Source organism: Bombina bombina, chromosome 10 (genome assembly GCF_027579735.1).
Source record: "Bombina bombina isolate aBomBom1 chromosome 10, aBomBom1.pri, whole genome shotgun sequence".
NCBI lineage: Eukaryota > Metazoa > Chordata > Amphibia > Anura > Bombinatoridae > Bombina > Bombina bombina.
Genome location: NC_069508.1, coordinates 67612011 through 67628829, shown reverse-complemented (window position 1 = coordinate 67628829; position 16819 = coordinate 67612011). Strand labels below are relative to the sequence as shown.

Sequence of the window (16819 nt, the reverse complement as noted above, 5' to 3'; positions counted from 1 at the left end):
GGTTTATAAACAGAATTTAAATGTTTACTAGTTTTAATATCAATAGGACTCGTTTCCTCAATATCCAATGTAATCAACACCTCTTTTAACAAGGAACGAATATACTCCATTTTAAATAAATAAGTAGATTTTTCAGTGTCAATATCTGAGGAAGGATCTTCTGAATCATATAGACCTTCACAAGAGGCGGATAATTCAGTATGTTGTCAGTCATTTGAAATTTCATCAACTTTATGAGAAGTTTTAAAAGACCTTTTATGTTTATTAGAAGGCGGGATGGCAGACAAAGCCTTTTGAATCAGCAATAAAATCTTTTATATTCACAGGTATCATGTACATTAGATGTTGAAGGAACAACAGGCATTGTACTATTACTGATGGACACATTCTCTGCATGTTAAAGCTTATCATGACAACTATTACATACCACAGCTGGAGATATAATCCCCACAAATTTACAACAGATGCACTTATCTTTGGTAGAACTGTTATCAGGCAGCAGGGTTCCAACATGGTTTCTGAGACAGGATCAGATTGAGACATCTTGCAAATGTAAGAGAAAAAACAACATATAAAGTAAAATTATCAATTTCCTTATATGGCAGTTTCAGGAATGGGGAAAAAATGCAAACAGCATAGCCCTCTGACATAGAAAAAGGCAAGAGACATATAGGAATGGGGTTTTAAATGAAATTATTTGGCGCCATGTATGACGCACAACGCAAACTGAATTTTTTTTGGTGCTAACAACATCCGGAAATGACACACTCGGGTCGTCGTAGATGCAAACCTTGTGCAAGGAATTTGGTGTCACCTAAGACGCCGGAAATGACAAATTTGCGTCATCGGACGTACCTTCGCGCCAAAAAAATTCTCGCTCCAAGAATGACGCAATAAACTTTGGCATTTTGCGCCCTCGCAATCCTAATTTTGCCCGCAAAATTTAATGAAAAAGCAGTCAATTGAAAAAAAGACTATACCTCGGGTAAGAAATATATTTTGCTAAATATGTTTTCTTTCATGTAATTAACAAGAGTCCATGAGCTAGTGACGTATGGGATATACATTCCTACCAGGAGGGGCAAAGTTTCCCAAACCTTAAAATGCCTATAAATACACCCCTCACCACACCCACAAATCAGTTTTACAAACTTTGCCTCCGATGGAGGTGGTGAAGTAAGTTTGTGCTAGATTCTACGTTGATATGCGCTCCGCAGCAAGTTGGAGCCCGGTTTTCCTCTCAGCGTGCAGTGAATGTCAGAGGGATGTGAGGAGAGTATTGCCTATTTGAATGCAGTGATCTCCTTCTAAGGGGTCTATTTCATAGGTTCTCTGTTTTCGGTCGTAGAGATTCATCTCTTACCTCCCTTTTCAGATCGACGATATACTCTTATATATACCATTACCTCTGCTGATTCTCGTTTCAGTACTGGTTTGGCTATCTGCTATATGTAGATGAGTGTCCTGGGGTAAGTAAGTCTTATTTTCTGTGACACTCCTAGCTATGGTTGGGCACTTTGTTTATAAAGTTCTAAATATATGTATTCAAACATTTATTTGCCTTGACTCAGAATGTTCAACTTTCCTTATTTTCAGACCGTCAGTTTCATATTTGGGATAATGCATTTTAATTTAACATATTTTACCTTAAAATTTGACTTTTTCCCTGTGGGCTGTTAGGCTCGCGGGGGCTGAAAATGCTTCATTTTATTGCGTCATTCTTGGCGCGGACTTTTTTTGGCGCAAAAATTCTATTTCCGTTTCCGGCGTCATACGTGTCGCCGGAAGTTGCGTCATTCTTTGACGTTATTTTGCGCCAAAAATGTCGGCGTTCCGGATGTGGCGTCATTTTTGGCGCCAAAAGCATTTAGGCGCCAAATAATGTGGGCGTCTTTTTTGGCGCTAAAAAATATGGGCGTCATTTTTGTCTCCACATTATTTAAGTCTCATTATTTATTGCTTCTGGTTGCTAGAAGCTTGTTCACTGGCATTTTTTTCCCATTCCTGAAACTGTCATTTAAGGAATTTGATCAATTTTGCTTTATATGTTGTTTTTTTCTTTTACATATTGCAAGATGTTCCACGTTGCAACTGAGTCAGAAGTTACTACAGGAAAATCACTGCACAGTGCTGGAGCTACCAAGCTAAGTCTGCTATAAACTTTTGGTATCTGTTTCTCCAGCTGTTATTTGTATTGCATGTCATGTCAAACTTATTAATGCAGATAAAATTTCCTTTAGTACTGTTACATTTCCTGTTGCTGTTCCGTCAACATCTAATTTTCAGAGTGTTCCTGATAACATAAGAGATTTTATTTATTTTAAATCCATTAAGAAGGCTATGTCTGTTATTTCTCCTTCTAGTATACATAAAAGTCTTTTAAAACTTCTCTTTTTTTCAGATGAATTTTTAAATGAACATCATCATTCTGATACTGATAATGGTTCTTCTGGTTCAGAGGTTTCTGTCTCAGAGGTTGATGCTGATAAATCTTTGTATTTGTTCAAGATGGAATTTATTCGTTCTTTACTTAAAGAAGTATTATTTGCATTAGAAATAGAGGATTCTGGTCCTCTTGATACTAAATGTAAACGTTTAAATAAGGTTTTTAAATCTCCTGTAGTTATTCCAGAAGTGTTTTATCTCCCTGATGCTATTTCTGAAGTAATTTCCAGGGAATGGAATAATTTGGGTAATTTATTTACTCCTTCTAGACGTTTAAGCAAATTATATCCTGTGCCATCTGACAGATTAGAGTTTTTTGGGACAAAAATCCCTAAGGTTATGGGGCTGTCTCTACTCCTGCTAATGTACTACTATTCCTATGGCAGATAGTACTTCATTTAAGGATCCTTTAGACAGGAAAATTGAATCCTTTCTAAGAAAAGCTTACTTATGTTCAGGTAATCTTCTTAGACCTGCTATATTTTTAGCGGATGTTGCTGCAGCTTCAACTTTTTGGTTAGAAGCTTTAGCGCAACAAGTAACAGATCATAATTTTATAGCATTATTATTATTCTATAACATGCTAATAATTTTGTTGGTGATACCATCTTTTGATATCATTAGAGTTGATGTCAGGTATATGTCTCTAGCTATTTTAGCTAGAAAAGCTTTATGGATTAAAACTTGGAATGCTGACATGTCTTCTAAGTCAACTTTGCTTTCCTTTTCTTTCCAGGGTAAATATTCATTTCGTTCCTTTCCTCACAACAAGGAACAAAAGCCTGATCCTTCATCCTCAGGAGCGGTATCAGTTTGGAAACTATTTCCAGTTTGGAATATATCCGAGCCTTATAGAAACCTATAGCCAGCTCCTAAGTACCTATGAAGGTGCGGCCCTTATTCCAGCTCAGCTGGTATGGGGCAGATTACGTTTTCTTCAAAGAAATTTGGATCAATTCCGTTCTTAATCTCTGGTTTCAGAAACATTGTTTCAGAAAGGTACAGAATTGGCTTCAAGTTAAGGCCTCCTGCTAAGAGATTCTTTTCTTTCCCGTGTCCCAGTTAACACAGCAAGGCTCAGCATTTCTGAAATGTGTTTCAGATCTAGAGTTGGCTGGAGTATTTATGCCAGTTCCAGTTCTGGAACAGGGGCTGGGGTTTTATTTTATCTCTTCATTGTACCAAAGAAGGTCAATTCCTTCAGACCAGTTCTGGATCTATCATTATTGATTCGTTATGTTAGGATACCAACATTCAAGATGGTTACTGTAGGACTATCCTGCCTTTTGTTTAGCAAGGGCATTATATGTCTACAATAGATTTACAGGATGTGTATCTGCATATTCCGATTCATCCAGATCACTTTTAGTGTCTGAGATTCTCTTTTTAGACAAGCATTACCAGTTTTATGGCTCTACTATTTGGCCTAGCCTCAGTTCCAAGAATTTTTTTCAAAGGTTCTCGGTGCCCTTCTTTCTGTAATCAGAGAACAGGGTTTTGGTATTTCCTTATTTGGACGATATCTTGGTACTTGCTCAGTCTTCTCATTTTCGAAGAGTCTCATACGAATCGACTTGTGTTGTTTCTTCAAGTTCATGGTTGGAGGATCAATTTACCAATCAGTTTATTGATTCCTCAGACAAGGGTAACCTTTTTAGGTTTCTAGATAAATTCAGTGTCTATGACTCTGTCCTTGTCAGACAAGAGAAGTTTAACATTGATATCAGCTTGTCAAAACCTTCAGTCACAATCATTCCCTTTGGTAGCCTTATGCATGGAAATGTTGGATCTTAGGACTGCCGCATCAGATGCGATCTCCTTTGCTCGTTTTCACATGCGACCTCTTCAGCTCTGTATGCTGAACCAATGGTGCAGGGATTACTCAAAGATATCTCAATTAATATCTTTAAACCGATTTTACGACACTCTCTGACATGGTGGACAGATCACCATCGTTTAGTTCAGGGGGCTTCTTTGTTCTTCCGACCTGGACTATAATCTCAACAGATATGAGTCTTACAGGTTGGGGAGCTGTGTGGGGGTATCTGACGGCACAAGGGGTTTGGGAATCTCAGGAGGTGAGATTTCCGATCAATATTTTGGAACCCCGTGCAATTTTCAGAGCTCTTCAGTCTTGGCCTCTTCTGAAGAGAGAGTTGTTCATTGTTTTCAGATAAGACATTGTCACAACTGTGGCATACATCAATCATCAAGGAGGGACTCACAGTCCTCTGGCTATGAAAGAAGTATCTCGAATTTTGGTTTGGGCGGAATCCAGCTCCTGTCTAATCTCTGCGGTTTATATCCCAGGTATGGACAATTGGAAAGCGGATTATCTCAGTCGCCAAACGTTGCATCCGGGCGAATGGTCTCTTCACCCAGAGGTATTTCTTCAGATTGTTCAAATGTGGGAACTTCCAGAAATAGTTCTGATGGCTTCTCATCTAAACAAGAAACTTCCCAGGTATCTGTCCAGATCCCGGGATCCTCAGGCGGAGGCAGTGGATGCATTTTCACTTCCTTGGAAGTATCATCCTGCCTATATCTTTCCGCCTCTAGTTCTTCTTCCAAGAGTAATCTCCAAGATTCTGAAGGAATGCTCGTTTGTTCTGCTGGTAGCTCCGGCATGGCCTCACAGGTTTTGGTATGCGGATCTTGTCCGGATGGCCTCTTGCCAACCGTGGACTCTTCCGTTAAGACCAGACCTTTTGTCTCAAGGTCCTTTTTTCCATCAGGATCTGAAATCCTTAAATTTAAAGGTATGGAGATTGAACGCTTGATTCTTGGTCAAAGAGGTTTCTCTGACTCTGTGATTAATACTATGTTACAGACTCGTACATCTGTATCCAGAGAGATATATTATAGAGTCTGGAAGACTTATATTTCTTGGTGTCTTTCTCATCATTTTTCTTGGCATTCTTTTAGAATACCGAGAATATTACAATTTCTTCAGGATGGTTTAGATAAGGGTTTGTCCGCAAGTTCCTTGAAAGGTCAAATCTCTGCTCTTTCTGTTCTTTTTCACAGAAAGATTGCTATTCTTCCTGATATTCATTGTTTTGTACAAGCTTTGGTTTGTATAAAGCCTGTCATTAAGTCAATTTCTCCTCCTTGGAGTTTGAATTTGGTTCTGGGGGCTCTTCAAGCTCCTCCATTTGAACCTATGCATTCATTGGATATTAATTACTTTCTTGGAAAGTTTTGTTCCTTTTGGCCATCTCTTCTGCCAGAAGAGTTTCTGAATTATCTGCTCTTTCTTATGAGTCTCCTTTTCTGATTCTTCATCAGGATAAGGCGGTGTTGCGAACTTCTTTTGAATTTTACCTAAAGTTGTGAATTCCAACAACATTAGTAGAGAAATTGTGGTTCCTTCATTATGTCCTAATCCTAAGAATTCTAAGGAGAAATCGTTGCATTCTTTGGATGTTGTTAGAGCTTTGAAATATTATGTTGAAGCTACGAAATCTTTCTGTAAGACTTCTAGTCTATTTCTTATCTTTTCCGGTTCTAGGAAAGGCCAGAAAGCTTCTGTCATTTCTTTGGCATCTTGGTTGAAATCTTTAAATCATCTTGCCTATGTTGAGTCGGGTAAAATTCCGCCTCAGAGAATTACAGCTCATTCTACTAGGTCAGTATCTACTTCCTGGGCGTTTAGGAATGAAGCTTCGGTTGACCAGATCTGCAAAGCAGCAACTTGGTCCTCTTTGCATACTTTTACTAAATTCTACCATTTTGATGTATTTTCTTCTTCTGAAGCAGTTTTTGGTAGAAAAGTTCTTCAGGCAGCGGTTTCAGTTTGAATCTTCTGCTTATGTTTTTTGTTAAACTTTATTTTGGGTGTGGATTATTTTCAGCAGGAATTGGCTGTCTTTATTTTATCCCTCCCTCTCTAGTGACTCTTGTGTGGAAAGATCCACATCTTGGGTAGTCATTATCCCATACGTCACTAGCTCATGGACTCTTGTTAATTACATGAAAGAAAACATAATTTATGTAAGAACTTACCTGATAAATTCATTTCTTTCATATTAACAAGAGTCCATGAGGCCCACCCTTTTTTGGGGTGGTTATGATTTTTTTGTATAAAGCACAATTATTCCAATTCCTTATTTTATATGCTTCGCACTTTTTTTCTTATCACCCCACTTCTTGGCTATTCGTTAAACTGATTTGTGGGTGTGGTGAGGGGTGTATTTATAGGCATTTTAAGGTTTGGGAAACTTTGCCCCTCCTGGTAGGAATGTATATCCCATACGTCACTAGCTCATGGACTCTTGTTAATATGAAAGAAATGAATTTATCAGGTAAGTTCTTACATAAATTATGTTTTTCCCCAAATATGAAACTGATAGTCTGCAAAAGAAAATATACATAAACCTGGATCATGGCAAATATAAGTACAATACATATATTTAGAACTTTATATTAATGCATAAAGTGCCAAACCATAGCTGAGAGTGTCTTAAGTAATGAAAACATACTTACCGAAAGACACCCATCCACATATGGCAGATAGCCAAACCAGTACTGAAACAGTTATCAGTAGAGGTAATGGAATATGAGAGTATATCGTCGATCTGAATAAGGGAGGTAGGAGATGAATCTCTACGACCGATAACAGAGAACCTATGAAATAGATCTCCCGTGAGGAAAACCATTGCATTCAATAGGTGATACTCCCTTTACATCCCTCTGACATTCACTGCACTCTGAGAGGAATCGGGCTTCAAAATGCTGAGAAGCGCATATCAACGTAGAAATCTTAGCACAAACTTACTTCACCACCTCCATAGGAGGCAAAGTTTGTAAAACTGAATTGTGGGTGTGGTGAGGGGTGTATTTATAGGCATTTTGAGGTTTGGGAAACATTGCCCCTCCTGGTAGGATTGTAAATCCCATACGTCACTAGCTCATGGACTCTTGCCAATTACATGAAAGAAAGTTATTTTTAGTATGTTACTGCTCTTTTATATGCATCAAAGCTATTTTTTTCTACAGTTCGCTGTACTGGCCCTTTAAGAAAGCAAATGAATGGCAAGCAACTCTCGTGCTGTACACAGTATAACAGTGCTGTACTATAAATGCTGGTGGTAAAAAGTCTTGTGCAAATCTTTTGTTTTCAGCTAAGCAGCCTGTAAAACAACTTCCTTAATTAAAGGGACAGTCTACTTCAGAATTTGTATTGTTTAAAAAGATAGATAATCCATTTATTACCCATTCCCCAGTTTTGCATAACCAACACAGTTATATTAATATAATTTTTACCTCTGTGATTACCTTGTATCTAAGCCTCTGCAGACTGCCCCCTTATTTCAGTTCTTTTGACAGACTTGCATTTTAGCCAATCAGGGCTCACTAATGCCCTCTAGAGGTGAAAAACTGTCAAAATGCTTTCAGATTAGAGGCGGCCTTCAAGGTCTAAAAAATTAGCATATGAAACTTCTAGGTTTAGCTTTCAACTAAGAGTACAATAGAACAAAGAAAAATTGGTGATAAAAGTAAATTGGAAAATTGTTTAAAATTACATGCCCTATATGAATCATCAAAGTTTATTTTGGACTAGACTGTCCCTTTAATATCATATATGTCGAAATCTGTGGTTTTATAAGAGATTTCCTCATGTAATGTTAATAGAAATAAATTGAAAAGTTTTTTTTTTTTTATCAAATTGACTTTGTTCTCATGGTATTCTTTGTTGAAGAGTGTGCACATTTTTGGAGCAGTACATGACGGGAAACCTGCTGCCAGTCACGTGCACTCTCCTAGACCTTTCTATCTGCTTTTCAACAAAAGATAGATAAAAAATGAAAAAGTTGATAATTGAAGTAAACTGGAAAGTGTTTTTTAAATTTTACACTGTCTGAATCATGAAAGAATATTAAGGGGTTTTATGCCCTTTAAAGGCAGATGAAACCCAAAACTTGTTTGATTCAGACAGATTTATACACATTTTTAAAAGTTTCCCACTACATGGCAGGAAATAGTTTTGTCATCTAGTGTTCATGAAAATGGATAACATTCTTGCAAAACTGCTGCCATATAGTGCACCAAAAATGGGCTGGCTCCTAAGCTTTCGTCCCAGCTTTTCAACAATAGATACCAAGAGACCCAAGACAAAAGAATGAATAATAGAAGTAAATTAGAAAGTTGTTTAAAATTGCATGCTCTATCTGAATCATGAAAGGTAAAATATTAGGCAACGTATACATGAACTTATAGCTCATATTATTAATACAGCGTTTTGTGCATGTAGGTCTAAAAAAACCCTGGCAGAAACGGCAAAACTCAAGAGGATACAGAAACAGCTTCAGGCACTGGATGATCTGGTATCCACAGATATTTCTATTTTAAGGAACCGTATTGAACAGGCGTGCGTGGAGTATTCCCAAGCCAAGTAAGTTACAGTGGTTTAAAATAAATTAGCATCCATTCTTTACCCTCTTTGTATCAAAGTAATGAATACACACCATGTCTCACAGTCCTGCATTGGTCATTCTAAGCTTCATTTCATTATAAACCCTAGCATGTTTAATATTTCAGAAAAACATCATTTATTATTAGTATTTTACCGATTCCATGCATATTTGAAAAATGGAAATGTTAAGATATATATATGAGTTAACTTTTTTGGGCTGTGATGCCCATCCTCAGACTCCTGGAAAAAAAAAACAGTGTCAAAAAAACTGTATTTTTTCAGGAGTCTGAGGACGGGCATCACAGCCCGAAAACGTTAACTCTGTAACACTTTATTAAAACACGTCTTTGCACACGGAAAGTGCCTCTATTTTGTTGAACTCTCATATGGATACGCTGAGAGCACCCCGATGTTGGATTATCAAATAGTGAGTGCTGGTACTTTGGATATATATATTTTATATTGTGTGTGTTTTGTTGTGGTTCTTGTATTCTATGTTGTCAAGGGATTTTAGAACTGATTTATTTGTCAAAGGTGCATGTCTCTCACAATTATTTGTTATTATTGAGGGAAAAACCAGTGACGTCAAACATATTAACTAGCAGTACATTTAAATTGTTTTATATAAAAGCTAAAAAAAAAAAAATATGAAAACTAACAAAATTACTAAAATCTTCAGCTTTATAGGCACAAATAAATTGTTTTGGTTTTTTTTCCGCTAATCATATTTCATTGTAGTAGAGGGACTTTAAAATATTTGTTGCCTCTAGTGTAGTGTGTCTTTTAGACTGGTTTTGAGGCTATTGGATTTTGATAGATAGCTAGCTGGTGAATATTTCCAACGTTTCCAAGTCTCCTGGAACATATTTTGACCCTGCAATTTGTATTCATTAGAGTCTTAACTTGTAGGAGCAAGCCTGCATCGCAAGTGCTCCAAATAGGTTGATAGATCATATTAATGCTATAATAGATTATATTAATACAACAAGATTTTTTTTTAGCTGTTTATTTCAAAATTTTAGCTCAATAATTTTATCAGAAAGTCAGAAAATAGTGATGGTTATTTGTAGTTGATTTATATTGTGTACTGATCTGATTCTCAGTCAACTTGTTAAACACAGAATGAGCTAATATAAATATTTATATATTTTTTTTTATTTTACACCTACAGGAAGCGATTTGACAAGGCTGAGACTGAGTATGTTGCATCCAAGCTTGATTTACACAAAAAGACTGAAATAAAGGAACAGCTGACAGAACATCTTTGTACTATCATACAGCAAAATGAGATGCGGAAAGCTAAGAAACTGGAGGAACTCATGCAGCAGTTAGACGTTGAAACTGATGAGGAGAAGCTAGAACTCGAAATTGAGGTGGACCAGATGTTGCAGCAGCAAGAGATTGAGGCAAGAAGGTCGATAGTAGCAAATCAAGCAGAACAGGACCAAACCTTCTCATTAGAAGACTGTAACCAATCAACAGACACAAAAAAGGAAACCACTGCAGAAAATAGTGATGTAGAAAAGTCAACAATCCATCTTGAAGAAAAGACGATTGTCCAAGAAAGCAGCACAAATACCGACACTAATATGCCTTCCAGTTAACAGCAAGCAAATGTTCCATTAAGTTAAATTACCCAAACTCATGCTTAGTTAGTACACTGATAAGAGATGCAGAACTTTGGGCATCAATCATAGATGTGTCCTTCTCTGGGGCATTCAGTTGCATATAATACTGCCCTATAAACATTATTTATATAAAATGGGTGCAATGTTTAATGAGGAGAAAGGTTGTTGTTTTTTTTTTTTGTTTTTTTTTGTTTTTAAAGCCATAATGTTTTCAATTTGAGGTAAATCTGGGTATGTTTTTATTCCTATTTTTAGTTTTGTGGATTTTAAAAGGACATCTTCAACACTTTACAACCTCTAAAATACATGTATATTATATATGTAATAATCATTTATGGAAAAAAAATGATTTAAGTTAAGAGTTCCATTGTATATTTTGTTCACAAGCATAAGTTTTCTTACCTGTTCGTAAAGTCTGAACCAGTTTGGGAGATTTAAATTTTATATATGTCTTAATCTTTCAAAAATAGAAATGTTAATGGTTTAGTTTATTTTTATCAATTCGCAAAATGCAGAATAAGAGAACCGAAGAAAAATCTAAAACAAATATTTGATGTCACTACCCGTTGCCTTTTTAAACTGCATAAGTTCACCTGCACACAGTTGTTGAAGGAACTCAACAGGTAGTTCTCCAAGATGCTTTGAACACCCTAACCACAGTTGTTTTGTGGATTTCGGCAGCCTCAGTTGCATCTGTTTCTTCATGTTATACCAGCGAGACTTTATGATGTTGAGATCAGGGCTCTGTGGGAGGCTGTGCCATTACTTCTAGAGCATCTTGTTCTTCTTTATGCTGAAGATAGTTCTTAATGATTTTGGCTGTATGTTTGGGGTCATTGTTATGCTGCAGAATAAATTTGGGGCCAGTCAGATGTCTCCCTGATGGTATTTCATGATGGATAAGTATCTGTTCGGGGCTTCATTTCTGCAAATAGAGCTGGGGATTTGGTCAGAATTAATGATCTCTAAGCATTGAAGAGACCATTAATTCTGAGCAAATCCTCTGCTCTAATTGCATAAATGCACCCCCAAACTTGCAAAGAACCTCCACCATGCTTTACTGTTGGCTACAGACGCTCATTCTTGTACTGCTCTCCAACCCTTTGGTGAACAAACTGCCTTTTGCTACTGACAAGTATTTCAAATTTTGACTCATCAGTACAGAGTGACTACTGCCATTTTCTGCACCTCAGTTCTTGTGTTTTCTTGCACAGTTGAAACGCTTGGCCTTGTTTTCACGTTAAAGAATACATTTGATCAGACTTTTGTGGACAGTAGATGGTTGTACCAGGGTCCCACGGATTTCCTTCGATTTTTGAACTGTTGCCATTGATGGACATCTTCCGATTACAAAGGCAAATGAGCATGATATGCCCTTAATCTGCTGCACTAAGTTTCCTTGGCCGACCACTGCATCTACATCATCAACATTGCCCATGTCTTTGTGCTTCGTCAGAAGAGCTAGGGCAACTTTCAGCCTGGGAGAGACCTTGTTGATGCAGGATAACCTTGTGTGTTGTTGCTTTGCTCAAGCTTGCAAGTATGACTTTTCACATTAAACTGTCTTCAGCAACTTCACCTTGTTAGCAGATTTTGGCTGTTCCTCACCCAGTTTTATTCCTCCTGCACAGCTGTTTCTGTTTCAGTTAACAATTGTGTTTTAACCTACATATTAAATTGATATTTATTAGCACTCGTTTGGTAGAGTTGTTTAATCATGCAACTTACTATATGCCTCCAAAACCCTGACTTTGCGCAAGTGTTCTTAGAAGAATTGATTCAGTTTTGAAGGCAAAAGGGTGGTCACACCAATTATTGATTTTATTTAGATTTTTCTTCTGTTCACTAACTTTGCATTGTGTTAATTGATTAAAATAAACTATTAACATTTGCACAGTACTGTGTGTAGCATGTTATAAATTGTTTAATGATTGACCAATAATTAAGATTGTCGTAAAATAATAAAGTCAATAGATATAATAGATAGAGTATATGCTACAATAATAATCTTGGTGTTTTCTCTATTGAAATAAGAGATACAGAATGTATCTGTAAATGTATGTCTTGCATGATTTTCCTATTAAATATCTCAGATAATTTTTCATCTAATATTTTATTAAACCATTCTTCAATCCAATAAAATGGCCACAGTCTTTTCCAGAACCATCATAAACCTCATTTTTAAAAAATTAGAGTATTGTAGGTGGTATGAATAAACCTTGGGATGGAGAGAGAATTGTTTTATTTTTCCTTTTAATTCATTTAATTTCTTTCTGTTCTAATGTATCACTAAGTCAGTGAGGGGGGGGGGGGCATGAATTGAATGATAAAGTTGGAGGGGAAATATAGGGTGTTGATTTTTGTTAACCTAAACTCATGTTTGGCTGCTAATATTCATGTATTTTATGTGTCCAATAGGCTTTTAATCAAAATTTGATTTTCAATATCCAAATGTTTAACTTCACCATTTCCAATATTTTGTTTCATAAACTTACACAGAAAATTTCAGACTTTAAATAAAAGTCAGAGGACTGGCAATTAAATTAAATTACATTTTTGTTCATTTCTTTTTAACACCAAATAAAATGTATCTACTTTAACATTCAAATGTTTTTTTCTCTGAATTTAATTCAAACCCCTGATTCAATGTATATCTAGAAAATAACATTAGAAATAAAATGTAATATTCAAATGTTGATTGCCATAGATGTAAAATTCAAAGGTTGATTCTCATACACTTTGACAGCATTATTTTTGTGAATTGATACTCAATGAATTTCAAACGGTTTTAGCTTAAGGATCTACATTAACATTGCACTTCAAGACTTTAAAGGGACACCTGAACCCAAATTTTTTTCTTTTGTGATTCAGATAGAGCATGCAATTTTAACCAACTTTCTAATGTATTCCTATTATCAATTTTTCTTCGTTCTCTTGCTATCTTTATTTGAAAAAGAAGGCATCTAAGCTTCTTTTTTGGTTCAGACCCTGGACAGCACTTTTTTATTGGTGGATGCATTTATCCACCAATCGGCAAGAACAACCCAGGTTGTTTACAAAAAATGGGCCGGCATCTAAACTTACATTCTTGCATTTCAAATAAAGATACCATGAATGAAGAAAATTTGATAATATGAGTAAATTAGAAAGTTGCTTAAAATTTCATGCTCTATCTAAATCAGAAAAGAAAAAATTTGGGTTCAGTGTCCCTTTAATGTAACAATATTTTTCTGTCCTAAGATCTTATTACAGCATTCAACTATGACATGGTTGCCCATCCTAAGGGCTGTACGCTGCAGTGCCCTGCGGCTGGACAATTGTGGTATTTTAAAGCAATTTATCTGGGACTGTATGACGCTCAACCAATGTGCTGCATTTATTTGGAATATCAAAATAGGACATTAAACTCAACAGTTTGTGGAAATATGTATAAAATATCTTTACATAAAACGCTAAATGTTCACAGACAAGTCTTCCAATTTTTTTTTGTGTGTGTTAGTGGTAGTTTTTAAGTCATATTGTCATTTTACATCATTATGTTGTTGTTTATCTGGTAGTGATTATAACATGTTGATCAACTCTGTTTTCCCTGTTAATATTGCAAATTCTATATTTTATTTTTCTGTATTTTGTATGCATTTTCCATTAAATAAATTTGTAAGCGTGTTTTGTTCTTTCTCTTAAGTTATTGAGTTTGTATGATCAACCAACAGCAAACTTAATGTACAAGGCAGACATATAGATATAGAGAGATATATATCAAAGTCATTAACCTCTAAAGTTGAAAGAGCTAAAAGTTACCTAAGGATCAAGTAGAGAAGGAATTAAACATCAACAATTAGTGATATAGTTAAAAAAAAAAAAAAAAAAATATGGGAAAACACAACCATAAGAACAAAAAAGTGTCCTTTCCAACAATAAGAACTTAACCTTTTGCCGCCGTTATGCCGTTGTATTTCGTCCAAACGGCGCTGAGCTTTAGCGCTGTTATGACGGAATACAACGTCATAGCTAACGGCTGTCCTGAAGCCTTCTGAGCTTCCTGTATTTGATCACGGTCTGGAGGGCGTTGTTAGCGTTATAGGGACGGCCCCCAGACCCGATCCAATATTTGAAATCTCAGTTCCGATGTAGACACTTTATCCTCGGCAGGAAAGGGTTAAAGGGATGTCTGTTTTTTTGTTTTAATAAAAAAAAGCACTAAGCATTGGCTTATTCTTAGGAAAAAGGATAAGAAACTCAGAAACCCCATAACAGCACTCTAGTTAAATTTTAACCTTATTTTAATCACTTAGGGCTTTACCCCATTAATAAGTGAATACAGGCTTTATCAAGAGTTAATAACAATAGTTGCTAAATTTAACACCAAGATTAAGAAATATTGTATGACTTGAGAATACTATGAAGACATCAAAGTACCAAATAAACATCAATCATTAGAGACTAACAAAGTTTTACGTCTCCGTAATACAGATCCAAAAGAAGAGGACCCTTAAAAACTGTCCAACACTGCCCACATCATAATGAAACAGTCCTGTGAACTCTGGGATAAGGATTATGTTCCAAGAATAAGTGGCCACATCCCTTGAAATTGAGTTATTCTTAATAGAGATTGTTGCAATATGTATTATTCAAAATTTTAAATTGATTTTGCCTCATTTCTTTTTTACCATACATTTTTGCAATGTCCATTACTCTCTGTCACAGCCCTTCAAGAAGGATTATCTAGCCTGGTGTCATAAAACTTCTGGAGTGACATGAGCTGGCTTACTATAAAGTGAATAGACTAGATAACAGGGACTCAGATTTGTCCATGCTCCGATCAGTCAGAATGTAACCTTGCCAAGATGTCTGCTCTCTTACCACTCTGTGGGCAGGAGTTACACTGAGAATTTCTAAGTGCTCATTATGCAAAAAAACAAGATGCTTGCTGGGTTTTTTTGTTTGTTTTTTACACAATCTATTTGTTTTTATGTTTACTTTAATTTAGCTTATTTGTTTTTGCCAAAGGAGTACTGTTTTATATCACTTTAAGCCAGCTTCCAATAGAAATGTATGTCTTCCCCAACTCCCTCCTCTTCTGATAAAAATGCTGTCTCGTTCTGTGTACGGACTCCTTTAAAGGGACAATCAACACCAGAATTTTTGTTGTTTAAAAAGAAAGATAATCCTTTTACCCATTCCCCAGTTTTGCATAACCAACAGTTATAATAATACATGTTTTACCTCTGTAATTATCTTGTATCTAAGCTTCTGCTGACTGCTTCCTTATTTCAGTTCTTTTGACAGACTTGCATTTTAGCCAATCAGTGCTCACTCCTAGGTCACTGCATGTGCATGAGCTCAATGTTATCTATATGAAACATTTGAACTAATGCCCTCTAGTCGTCAAAATGCATTCAGATTAAAGGCAGTCTTTAAGGTCTAAGAAATTAGCATATAAACCTCCTTGGTTTAGCTATCAATTAAGAATACCAAGAGAACAAAGCAAAATTGGTGATAAAAGTATATTGGGAAGTTGTTTAAAGCTGCATGCCCTATTTAAATCATGAAAGTTCTTTTTGGACTTGACTGTCCCTTTAACAGTTTTTCATGTCTCTTTTCTGTGCTCCCCAGTTTTAACAGCTCAAACTGTACTAGGATTCTGCTTGTTGAATATGTCAGGGGGATAATGTCCACAGTGTTAATTGCGCAAGAGAGGAATTATTATGTTGGAATTGCCCCAGCACCTTAAGTGTGGCAATGTATAATGGTGGAGATCCTGGCAGGTATTCCACACACTTGTATGTTAGATGACATGCTTATCACTGGTGAAAATTATGCTGCTCATAGAGCGTATGTTGAAGCGTTTTACAGCACCTACAGGAATTGGGACTGAGAGTTAACATGGAAAAGTGAGTTCTGTGAGAGTTTAGAGTATTGTGCAGATTTAGTGGACAAGCATGGTTAATGTATCCCAGCTATGTTCTTATTTGGGGTTGCTTAATTACTATCACTGATTTTTAACAAATTATGCTCATTTACTATATCCACGCTTTTTAGATAATAAAAACCAGTGGGTCTGGACTGACTTATGTACACAGGCATTCGAACGCTCTAAGAAACTTCTTTTGGAAGCAAAGCTACTTGTCCACTTCTACATTAGGAAGCCTTTGGTACTAGCCTGCAATGCTTCACCATATGTTTTGGAGCAGTACTTTCACACATCATAAGCCACTTTTGTCCATTCTTCACCCTCAGAGGTATCACCAACACAACAGGAACCATGTTCCTTTCAAACTTTGCTGTAATTATATTTGAGTAACCCTCTAAAGAAGGCTACTCCACTATC

At 36.2% G+C, this 16819-nt stretch overlaps 1 protein-coding gene across 1 annotated transcript in view; it reads left to right on the top strand.

Annotated features, from left to right (window-relative positions):
* The window catches only part of GORAB (golgin, RAB6 interacting), a 46771-nt gene extending 32617 nt beyond the window's left edge, over positions 1 to 14154 (top strand). Inside the window, exons 4-5 of the mRNA XM_053693099.1 lie at positions 8699 to 8839; positions 10032 to 14154. Of these exons, the coding sequence (XP_053549074.1) occupies positions 8699 to 8839; positions 10032 to 10464 (574 nt within the window). The 3' untranslated portion in view covers positions 10465 to 14154. The remainder of the gene's footprint in view (positions 1 to 8698; positions 8840 to 10031) is intronic.
* The last annotated feature ends 2665 nt before the right edge of the window (positions 14155 to 16819 follow it).